The sequence below is a fragment of the Sapajus apella genome, unplaced genomic scaffold (assembly GCF_009761245.1).
Source record: "Sapajus apella isolate SASKATOON/1434 unplaced genomic scaffold, GSC_monkey_1.0 scaffold1715, whole genome shotgun sequence".
NCBI classification, from domain to species: domain Eukaryota; kingdom Metazoa; phylum Chordata; class Mammalia; order Primates; family Cebidae; genus Sapajus; species Sapajus apella.
In genome coordinates, this window is record NW_022438641.1 from 1 (window position 1) to 9,979 (window position 9,979).

The window sequence follows — 9,979 nt, forward strand, 5'->3', positions numbered from 1 at the left end:
CACTAATTCTGCAAACTAATAGATAATTATATATGAAGGATTATATAAAGGAAGCAGCTGAGCAGTAACACTATAAGATACTCTTCGGCCACTGGTTGGGCCTGGGGTCTGGACAGTTCTCCTTCCTCAGTGCCCATGGGGGGTGTCACCCACGCCGGCACAGAAGGGCTGGGTCCTGCTCACGCTGTGGCCCCGCCTGCTTCCAGGGCTGCTGCCTTCCCCTGTGTCCCTGTGCGACCCCCGGGATCTCCACACTCCTGGTTCCCTGTGGGGAACTGCTTACGCCCCCTCTGTCCCATCGCTCAAGAGGAGCTGAGCTGGGGGCCAGGTGTGCGGTGCCTCCAGGGCGCTGCTGAGAACCTGCACCGGCCTGCCCGCCACTCCCCGGCAGCTGATATCAGGTCTCACCGGGAGCGGGATGCTGGGCGGGCGAGGGTGGTGTGCTGGCGAGCAAGGTCTGGCCTGGAGACTGGGTCCCCACCGCCAGCAAGTGCTGGATGTGAGTCCTGGGTTCTGGGTACCCAGGGGCTGGCAGGCTGTGGGGCCAGAAACCAGAGTCCCCAGGGGCACCAGCGCAGAGCGCCCTCCTGGGGAAGCCACTGAGCCTCTGTCCCTGAGGAGCGCTGGCCCAGGACTGGAATGGCCCCACCTCGGGCCCCACCCCCACCCACCAGGAGTTCCAGCATGGCCCTGGCCGCCCTCCCTTTGCTCCCTGTGGAGGGGACCATGGCCAGGCGTGGACATGGTGCCCCACAGCCCAGCCCTGAGCACCCGGTCCTCCCCTGGCACCCAGCATATGTCACTCAGCTCACTGAACAAGTGTTTATTGAAGGGTCCCCTGCAGCCAGGTCCCGTGCTGGGCACTGCACCCACAGCACAGCCTCCCGTCCTGGTAGTGAGGGGCCCGAAGACCCCACGCCAGCGGGGCCGGCCACGGAGGGCAGGGGCCAGCTGTGTCTCTCTCCCTGCTGCAGTGCCCGGCCACGGCCGCCGACCTGTGTGGTCCAGGGGACTGGACACTGCCACCATCCTGCACCCACTTCTGCTGCCAGGGGAGCAAGGCCCGGTCCAGGCAGAACACGGAGCCCATGCTGCCCAGAGAGCTCCTGGGGAGGGGCCGGCAGGGGTCGGCGGCCCCGGAGGACAGCCAGGCTCACACGCACAGGTCTCCCGGCCGGCCCTTCTCCTCTGCCGACCGCTCACCCCGCTCTTCCTCAGGGAACTGGCAGCTGCTGGCGTCTTCAGGGGACGGCGGCACCTCCGGCAGCTGGGTCCCTGCGGGGTGGGGGCACAGTTAGCGGACAGCCAGGCTCCCCGCTCCCCACCCCCGGGAGGGACGGGACTGACCTCGGGGCCGCGCACGCTGACTCCTCAGCTGCCAGACATGCAGTCCAAGCAGGGCCGAGGTCAGGAGGAAGACGCAGGCGGCCACGGCCAGCAGGACGGTGGTCAGCAACCCAGGTGGCTCTGCGGGCGGGCGCCCTGGGACACACACGGCGTTGTGGGTCTTGTTCCCCCGGAACACGGTGAGAAACCCAAACTGGGTGCAGCTGGAACACGGACACAGCCCCTCCTTCAGCCCCAGCTGACATCCTCGGCGCTGTCCAGGGCTGGAGGGGACCCTCCCCAGAGTGGGCCTAGACCGCCCGGCCGCCCGCAGGGCCCGCCAGGACTCACTCTGTCCAAGGTTTGCAGTGGCCTTCGCGGCCTCCGGAGAAGGTCCCCCAGGCACAGTCCACGCACGTGAAGCCGAATTTGAATTTCCCTGGTTGGGGGGTGGTAGGGTAGGGAGGGAGGGAGGAAGCTGGAGTGTCTGGGATGGATGAGGAGGGGCCATCTGGGGTCTGGGTCCTGAGAGTGACCCCCCACATCATCCATTCAACAGAGGTCCCAGGGCCAGGGCCACGCCTGTCCATCAGGGTCGGGCGTCTGGGGTGGGATGCAGTGAGGGCACCTGGAGGCTCCCTGGGGGCCCTGGGGGAGGAGCGTGGTGTGCGGCGGGCCTGCCGGGGGCGTGGAGGTGGACGGCTGCCCACTGGGGGCTGAGCGTGGGCAGAGGTCATGCAGGAGCCAGCCCAGGCCCCGGGCTGGACCCAGTGGAAGAGAGGGTGGAAAAGGGTGAGGGTCCCAGAGAGATGCTGGGTCCCCAGACCCCAGCCCCAGCCCCGTCCAACCTCACACAACCCCCTCCAGGTCTTGCTCCTCCCAGCACCCCTGTGCCCAGCCTGGCCCCTGCCATCAGGTAAACGAGCCCCTAGGGGGCCTTGAGCTTCTTCCAGAGAGGGGTGCAGCCCTGGGCCCCAGACAGGACTCCTGGGGGCACAGGGCAGGCCTTCCACATTCAGTGAGGGCAGACAGGATCGGCGTCTCCACCCCCACCCCAGGTTCTCACAGCCCTGAGGGACATCAGAGCCCTTGAGCTGGATGGAGACGCTGAGGCCGAGAACGGGGGGACAGACACCCCCAGAGCTGCACGGCCCCCTGAGCATAGCCTGGCCCGCCTGCCCAGCACCCCACACACCAGACGTCCTCTCTGGACATCTGCGCCCACAAGCTCTGCCTCGGCCCTGGGGGAATCCCTGGCTGCCTGGACTCACCCTGGGACTGCGCCCTCTGGCCCGGTGGGCACGGATGGTGCTGGCAGGCTTCACAGCAAGGGTCCCTGCAGTGGAACTCAGGCTGGACGCACACACAGTCCCTCTCGGGGCAGCACTCTGCGCCTGGGCAGGGGACAAGCCAGCCCCCAGCAGCTGGGCTGAGGCCCCTGCTCCCCAGATCTCCCCTCAGCCCTCCAGGGGAGTGGAGGGCTCAGGAGTGGCTGGGAGTCAGGACCCTGGTTTTGTCCAGCTCTGTCTTGCTCCGGGGCCCTGTGGCCTGGCTCCAACCCCTCTGTGCCCCACAGCCGCCCCCGCCTGCTGCTGTGACTTGGCAGGAGCTGTCCCTGCTGGACTCAGTGCCCCCTACCAGACACCTCCGAGGCCGCCTGCCTGGCCCCCTGCACTGCTGTCACCACCACCAGCCGCGCTGGGCCTCGGGACAGAGCCTCCCTTCCACCCACAGGCCCTGGAGGAAGAAGTTCTGGGTGACTTCTCTGCCAGCTTCCTCCCGAGACCCACGTGTCAGCTGAACCCTCACCCCTGCCCAGGTGCAGGTCAGGGGCAGGCAGCGAGGCAGACGGCGGAGGGTGGGGGCAGCTGGGCAGGAGGGGGCTGGGCGATGGCCAAGGGCTCACAGCCGGCCCAGCAGGACCTGGGTCCTCAGACCCCTCTGAGGGCGCTCCCACCGGGCTCACCCTGCCCCTTGCCCCAGGGCGCCTCCACCTCCCTCTGGGGCCCTGCCTCCTCCAAGGGGCTCTGGGGCCTCGTGCCCGCCCTCCTTAGACGACAGCGGAGGTCTGAGCACAGGGAGGGGAGGGGGCGAGCGCCTCTCCAGCTTCCACGCTGCCCTCGCCAGTCGCCCGAGGAAGCGCGGTTCACTTACCCGGGTCCGCATGGCAGCAGCGCGTCGGATGAACACGGCAGCAGCGCGCGTCTGTTCCTGCCCCAACCAGGAGGCGGCCAGGGCCACACCCCAGGCCCACGGTGGGGCGCTGACCCAGGCCGAGCGCCCACAGCAGCGCCAGGCCACACAGGACCCTGCACGCGCCCATCGCCGGCAGCTGCACCCAAGTTCAGGGGCCCACAGCGAGTTGGACACGCCCCGTCCCCGTCCTCACCCGCCCTGCCTGGAGGTGACTGGAAGTGATCATGACCCGAGAATTCCAGCCAAACTGTGCCCCAAATGCGTGTGGGGAGGGATGTGGGCGCTGTGGACACAGCCGGGTCCCCCCAGGTCGCCGGCAGGGGCGGGGAAACCAGGCAGGGGATCAGAATGGTTTTCTATGCAAATCTGCGGCCACCTCGGTGGGTCCCAGGCAGGGGCGGGGCTTAGCACCTTGTCCCAGGGGGCCTCCTGGGGGCGGGACTTGGCCCATCACCCCCTTCACCCCACTCCCCTGGGTGGGATCTGCGAGACCCTGAGAGGTCCCCACAAACCTCAGACACCCCCAGAGCACCTCAGCCACGGACCCCAGCGCTGGGTAGACACAGACTGAAGACAGGCACCCTTCAGCTCAGCACGCCCAGCCTGGCCGGCTCCGCGTGTGAGGCTCGCCATGGGCTGCAGGCCTGTGGGCTCCCCTTGCTCACAGCCCCCAGGGACCCCCTCAGCTGCCAACCCAGGGAGCTCCCGGGGCTTGGGAGGGGGCACCAGGAGGGCTGGGGGGACAGACGAGAGGGTGCATGGCGCCTCTTCCAGTCAGTGTCGCTGCCCCTGCAGGCAGCAGAGGCCCAGGGCAGAGCGGCCTGCCGGGTCTGCCGCGTCTCAGGCTGGTTCCCACCCAGGTCTCTGTGGAGACACCTTCATCCATCACACCACACAGAGCTGGGCCCTGGAGGGGGTCGAGGGGAGCCCCTCACAAGCTCTCCGGAGGCTGCCCTACATCTCTCTGAACCTCAGTTTCCCCTGTGGGCACCGAGTGGTTCTGGGACTCTGCCTCCACCAGGAAGCCTCTCTGGATTGTTCAGCCTGCTTCTGTTCTATCCAGCGCAAGTGGAGACCCCCAGGAATGCTGGGGGCGGGGCGCTGGGGAACGTGAGCGTGGCTGTGCCCACGGCTGGTGGAGCGGTGGCCATTGTGATGTGGTCAGACACTCCTTTGAGACCTGCAGCCCCTGCCTCACCCCATAAGGCGATTCCTCCTTTTCCAAGGTAAATTACAGGAATTAGCTGTTTGTAACGCCCCGAGTTCTCAGATCCAAGATGTAGGAGCCTGCCTTGAGAGGCAGCCCTCAGACACTGCAGAAAAGCGGGGGTCTCCATGGCTCCACGCTGCCCAGATGCTCAGAGAGAAAGGGGTGGGCCAGCGAGGCCTGGGAACCCCATCTTTGAGGGGCCTGGAGATCTTCATTCAGCCCCTAGCCTGGGAGGGGCTGAGCCCCTGGGGAGCAGGAGGCACCCTCAGACCTAACATAGGCGAAGGTGTTCAGGAAGGAGGCCCGGAGCCCCTGGCGGTTTAAAAAACCCGAGGGGTCTGCACCAGCACGGGCTGACCCCCAGTCCTGGTGCCCATGGTGCAGCCCCCACACCGCGTTCCCCGGAGCAGCTGCGGGAGTGACGTCCTCCCAGGCTCCCCATGACTCCCATCCTCGGCCTTCGAGGCTGGAGGTGACTTTATCTGCTCATCTTACTTTCCGGTGTTGTGAGTAACTCACGGGGCATTCACGCCACGGAACAGCCCACAGCGTGGCGGCCAGGTGAGGGGCAGCCCTTCCGTGCGTGCAGAAAGGGGAGGGCAGCTGTGGGGCCCCAGGGTGAGGACACAGATGGGCACCAGGCCTCAGCTCAGGCAGGGCCTGGGGCGCAGATGGCGCAGGAGTTTCTAGCGAGGGGCCGGGGAGGGTGAGCAGGGAGACCAAGCGGAGGTGACCCTGTGTCCACCTGGGTTTCGTTAGGAGGCCTGGCTGGGGAGGGGGTGCCACAGGGTCTGGGCCCGCGGGGGCTGTGCCCAGAGGGGAGGAGACAGGAAGCCACGGGTGTGAGCGCCAGGTTTGGGAAGGAGACCCCTTTCCCACAGCCTTCGACCTGCCGGCCCCACAGGACCTGGCCACCTGACCTCTTCCCCCACCCACCCACAGTCCCCCTCCAGGCCTGGTCTCGCCTGCCCCATAGTGGAGGGGGTTCTTCGAGGGGTGGCCCCCCACCCCGTGCAGGCTGAGCCTTGCACAGGGACCCGGCACAGTTAGTGAAGGCGCTGGGGGAAAAGGACAGGGTGGAGGACACAGGTTTGAGGGGAGACAGAGGAAGGGGGAAGCAAACCCGCTGGAGAGGCAGGAGGCGTCAGGCAGCCCAAGGCCAGAGATGGCGTCTTGCTTGTGGCCACTTGTGGTTGTGGCGCCGTGGGCTGCTGTGCGGGGCGCTCCCCTTCCCACCCTGCGGCCAGTTGCCCACGTCCAGGACCGCGGTGTTGAGGGGAGCCATCTGCCAGGCACAGGAGCCCTGGACAGCCATGGGCAGTGCCCCAGTGGAGGACACAGAGAGGGAAGGCTGGCCTGGGACGCTGCGTGTGGGCACAGGTGCAGCTACAGGCCTGGGCCACGGCAGCCACAGTGGCCCGAGCGTCCAGCCTGGGCCATGCCCTCAGCAAAACCTTCCATCAGGCTTCGTGTGTTTCTTTTTATGTAATTTTTTTTTAATTTCATTTTATTATTTTTTTCAATCACGTCTCACTGCAGCCTCAGCCTTTCCAGCTCGTGATCCTCCCGCCTGGGCCTCCCAAACGGCCGGACTGCAGGCGTGCACCCCCACACCTGGCTCTTTATTAATTCTGTCTTTCCCTTTATTTTTTGAGCCAGAGTCTCACTCTGTAGAGTTCAATGGTGCAATCTCGGCTCTCTGCAACCTCCACCTTCTGGGTTCAAGTGATTTTCCTGCCTCAGCCTCCTGAGTAACAGGGACTACAGGCACCTGCCAGAATGCCCGGCTAATTTTTTGTATCTTTAGTAGAGACGGGGTTTCACCATGTTAGCCAGGCTGGTCCTGAACTCCTGACTTCGTGATCCTCCTGCCTCGGCCTCCCAAAGTGCTGGGATTCCAGGCGTGAGCCCCCGCGCCCAGCCCCGGCTGTTTGTCTCCCACTCATGAGTGCAGTGAGGGCCGGGCGCGGGGGCTCCGCCTGGTTCCCAAGCTGTGGCCTCAGGCATGACTGGCGCTCTGGAAGCAGCACTTCGTTGCTTGAAGGAAGGACACCCACTCCCGGACACCAGCTTGCGAGGATTCCGTGCAGCTGGGGCAGGCTCTGGGCCCTCGGGCCTTCTCTGACACTCGTGGTGTGGGCTGGGGACCCATCTGAGCGCGCCAGCACTGGCAGGTCCACGCTGCCGGCGGACATCTAGGTTTCTCCACTGTGGGACCACGTTAAGTGGAGTCACTGTGGATGTTCGTGTTCAGGGCCGAGGACTCAGGGCGCAGGAGCGGGACGGGCGGGCCCAGGGCGGACAGACCCTGGCTCAAGCAGAAACCATGGTTTCCAAGGGGGCTGTTTCCCTGGACACCCACGGCAGGGACATGTGCTGCCCCTGAAGGTGCTCAGGGACCCTGGGACCCGCTTCCAGGTGCAGCGGGGTTGGGGGTGGGGGTGGGGGTGGTGGAAAACAGGGGCCAGGTCTCTGCGCTCCTCTTCCAAGGGCACAGAGGCCCAGGGGTCAGCCGCTCCCAAGCTCCTTGGGTGACCCAGGGCTCGGGGGCCTGTGGCCCTTGTCAGCGCTTGGCCAGGAACCCCCACCCCTCCGCCCCGCCTGCCCCTCCCAGCCCCATCCCAGGCCTCAGACCCTCCCAGCCCCCACCCCAGCGGCCCTGGTCCTGAGCCCCCCACCCCAGCGGCCCTGGCCCTGAGCCCCCCACCCCAGCGGCCCTGGCCCTGAGCCCCCCACCTGCCCCACACTCCCTGCTCAGTCTGGAACTCATACCCAGGGACCAGCCTCCAGGGTCCCACTTGACCCCGAGACCTCGACCTCCACCCTGGCTCAAGACCTCTCTCCAGCCAGAGGCGGGCCTGACCCAGGCCTCCCAACCATAGGCGCAGCCCCCAGCCCACAGTGCCAGTAAGAGACTTTGTCTGCTGGGTTTTTATTGGGCCCCACGGGGTGCGGAGTATGCATGGCATACGTAAGGAGAGAGCCCGGAGCAGCCAGCGGCACCTAGAACGGTGCGGCGTGGCCCAGGAGCATGGCAGGGCAGCGGCCGGCGCCTGCCCTGCTTGCCCAGCAGACCCTCCGGGGCCCAGCGCCCGCCTTGGTGGGCCGGGTCAGATCTTGGCCAGGGCGGAGTGCGCGTCAGCCTGCTCCTCTTGGATGGGGGTCCGGAAACTGCCCCCCCCTGGGGAGGAGAAAAGGAGGACAGAGTGGTGGGCGGGCGCCACTCTCCAGGAGCAGCAAGGCGGGGCCACAGGGCACTCACCAGGAGGCTTGGGGGCGTCGGGGGGTGGCCTCAGGTCCCTCCGGAGTAGATGCAGGGCCAGCAGCATGGCCAGGGGGCCCAGGAGGCCCAGGGCCAGGCCCAGGCCCAGGATGGCAGCAACCACAGGGCCTGCAGGAAGGGGCCTGCTGGGTGGGGTCCACAGGAGGGACACCCATGCCACCCTCCTCTCCTCCCATTTGGGTTGAGGGGCCCTGCTGGGCTGGCCCAGGTGCCCTTACCCCCGGCAACCTCTGCAGGCCGTGTGGAGGGTCCCTGTGAGGTTCTGGGCCAGGCTTCAGTGGCCCGGGCAGTGGTGGGCCTGGCAGTGGGGGCCTGGGTCCCCTGGGGCCGCGTGGCTGGGGGGCCCCTGTCCTCACAGACGGCATCTGAGCTGTTGCTGGCGGGCTGCTGGGTGCTCTTCCCGGCCAAGGTGCAGCTGCAGGTACAGGGGTGCTGCTCAGGCGAGACCCCTGGGACCAGGGACACCCTGGGGGGATGGCGAGGGAGTCTCCACCACAGACGCCAAGCCAGTGGCAGCCAAGGACCCCGCCCAGCCCCACGCGCCCCCACAGGGGCCTCCAAGGCCACTCTCTCTTCTCCTATATCTGCAGCCCCCAGTGGCCCCTCTGTTCTGTGCCCCCAGGGCCTCCCAGCTGCAGAGGGTGAGGGGCCCACACATCCAGCTGTACCCATGGGAAAGGCTGCTCCCCAGGCTACCAGGACTGCACTGCTCTCCAAACCCCACTCTGCCCCTCCCAGCCCCCCACCCTTCTGCCCCAAGCCCCTCCCAGCCCCCAGCCCCCAGCCCCTCCCAGCCCCCAGCTCCACCCCCAGCCCCTGGCTGGGTCCTCACTTGGTCCAGGGCTTGCAAGGCTGGTTGTCACCAGAGGAGAAGTGCCCTGGGGGGCAGGGGACGCAGTCTGCAACAGAAACAGCGTGGTCAGGGGCGGCCCACAGGCCGGAGGTGCTGGGGACACGGAGCAGAGCCTGTGAGGCAGGTGCTCGTCCCAGGGCCGGAGGTGCTGGGGACACGGGGCAGAGCCTGTGAGGCAGGTGGTCGTCCCAGGGCCGGAGGTGCTGGGGACACGGGGCAGAGCCTGTGAGGCAGGTGCTCATCCCAGGGCCAGGTGCTGGGGCTTGGCCTCTGGAAGCCCTCCCTGCTCACGTCCCACCCATGGGCGCAGACCCGGGAGCCCAGGCTTGGCGACACTGGAGGAGGCACGGGTGGGGCCGGGTCCCTGCAGCCCACGCCCCACCTGCATCACGGACAGCTGCTGTGCACACCCCGCCAGCCGGCCGCAGCCGGCAGAACTCACCAACTCCAAGCTTGTAGCTATGCACGGGCTGAGTGCCTGGCCGGCAGCGGCACACGGCGTCCTGCGTGGCTGTGCACCTCTGCTTCTGCTCACTGCCACTTCCTGAGCAGGGGCCGGATGGGGGGTCGTCAGGTGGGGGCTGTGGACACGGTCCCCAGGAAGTGTGGGCACAGGAGGACAGCGTGGCCTTCCCACTGCACCAAGGCCACGGCCAGGGGTCTGTGACCTCCCCAGAGGTGAGGCATTTGGCCCCTGCAGCCCCCAAGGCTCCTGGACTGTCCCTTCCTGGCCACAGGCTGGGTCGGTTCTGCGCACCAGTCCCCTTCCCTACCCATCCCCCAACTCCAGCCGCAATGCTTGGGACAGCAGGGCCAGGCCACGTGGCCAACATGGGCTTCCTGACTCCACGTGGCTTGGCCAAGTCTTGGGCCCCAGGAGGAGGGGTGTGCCCCAGGGAGATGCCTCAGCTCCTGGAAGGACCCCAGGGAGCGGCACAGACCCCGCTGTGGTTTGAAGTTTGTTTCTGAGGCTGTGGAGCTACCGCTGCTGTGCGGGAATGTGGCTGCCAGGCTGCCACCCCTGTGCTGGGTGGGGCTGTGGGCAGGTGGGAGCCCCGTCCGGGGGGGCTGTGGGCAGGTGGGAGCCCCGTCCGGGGGGGCTGTGGGCAGG

General features: G+C 67.2%; 2 protein-coding genes across 5 annotated transcripts in view; both read right to left on the bottom strand.

The window, feature by feature from the left end:
* Window positions 1-814: 814 nt before the first annotated feature.
* Window positions 815-4,644, bottom strand: TNFRSF18 (TNF receptor superfamily member 18). Of its 2 annotated transcripts, XM_032273046.1 has the most exons (5): window positions 3,481-4,643; window positions 2,598-2,720; window positions 1,678-1,765; window positions 1,348-1,550; window positions 815-1,275 (listed from the first exon to the last, which is right to left on the bottom strand). In XM_032273046.1, the coding sequence occupies exons 1-5, from the start codon at window positions 3,647-3,649 to the stop codon at window positions 1,154-1,156; spliced, it is 705 nt and encodes a 234-aa protein (XP_032128937.1). In that variant the 5' UTR covers window positions 3,650-4,643; the 3' UTR covers window positions 815-1,153. The 2 variants fall into 2 exon arrangements, with proteins under 2 accessions (XP_032128937.1, XP_032128938.1); XM_032273047.1 differs by lacking the exon at window positions 2,598-2,720 and having other exon boundaries at window positions 3,481-4,644.
* A 2,996-nt stretch (window positions 4,645-7,640) lies between these two features.
* TNFRSF4 (TNF receptor superfamily member 4) overlaps window positions 7,641-9,979 on the bottom strand; it is a 3,513-nt gene continuing 1,174 nt past the window's right edge. Inside the window, exons 3-7 of one of the 3 annotated variants that reach the window (XM_032273049.1) lie at window positions 9,311-9,412; window positions 8,848-8,914; window positions 8,234-8,430; window positions 7,995-8,123; window positions 7,641-7,913 (exon numbers count right to left, since the gene is read on the bottom strand). In XM_032273049.1, coding sequence (XP_032128940.1) covers window positions 7,843-7,913; window positions 7,995-8,123; window positions 8,234-8,430; window positions 8,848-8,914; window positions 9,311-9,412 — 566 coding nt within the window. In that variant the 3' untranslated portion in view covers window positions 7,641-7,842. Of the gene's footprint in view, window positions 7,914-7,994; window positions 8,124-8,233; window positions 8,431-8,847; window positions 8,915-9,310; window positions 9,974-9,979 lie in introns of those variants that run through there. The other 2 variants (XM_032273048.1, XM_032273050.1) reach the window with 2 other exon arrangements.

Coding starts and splice junctions, on each gene's coding strand:
- TNFRSF18 (XM_032273046.1), bottom strand. CDS start 3,649: ATGGGCGCGTGCAGGGTCCTGTGTGGCCTGGCGCTGCTGTGGGCGCTC. Junction 1,766..2,597: donor CCAGAGGGCGCAGTCCCAGG/GTGAGTCCAGGC, acceptor CCCCCCAACCAG/GGAAATTCAAATTCGGCTTC. Junction 1,551..1,677: donor CACTGCAAACCTTGGACAGA/GTGAGTCCTGGC, acceptor TCCGTGTTCCAG/CTGCACCCAGTTTGGGTTTC.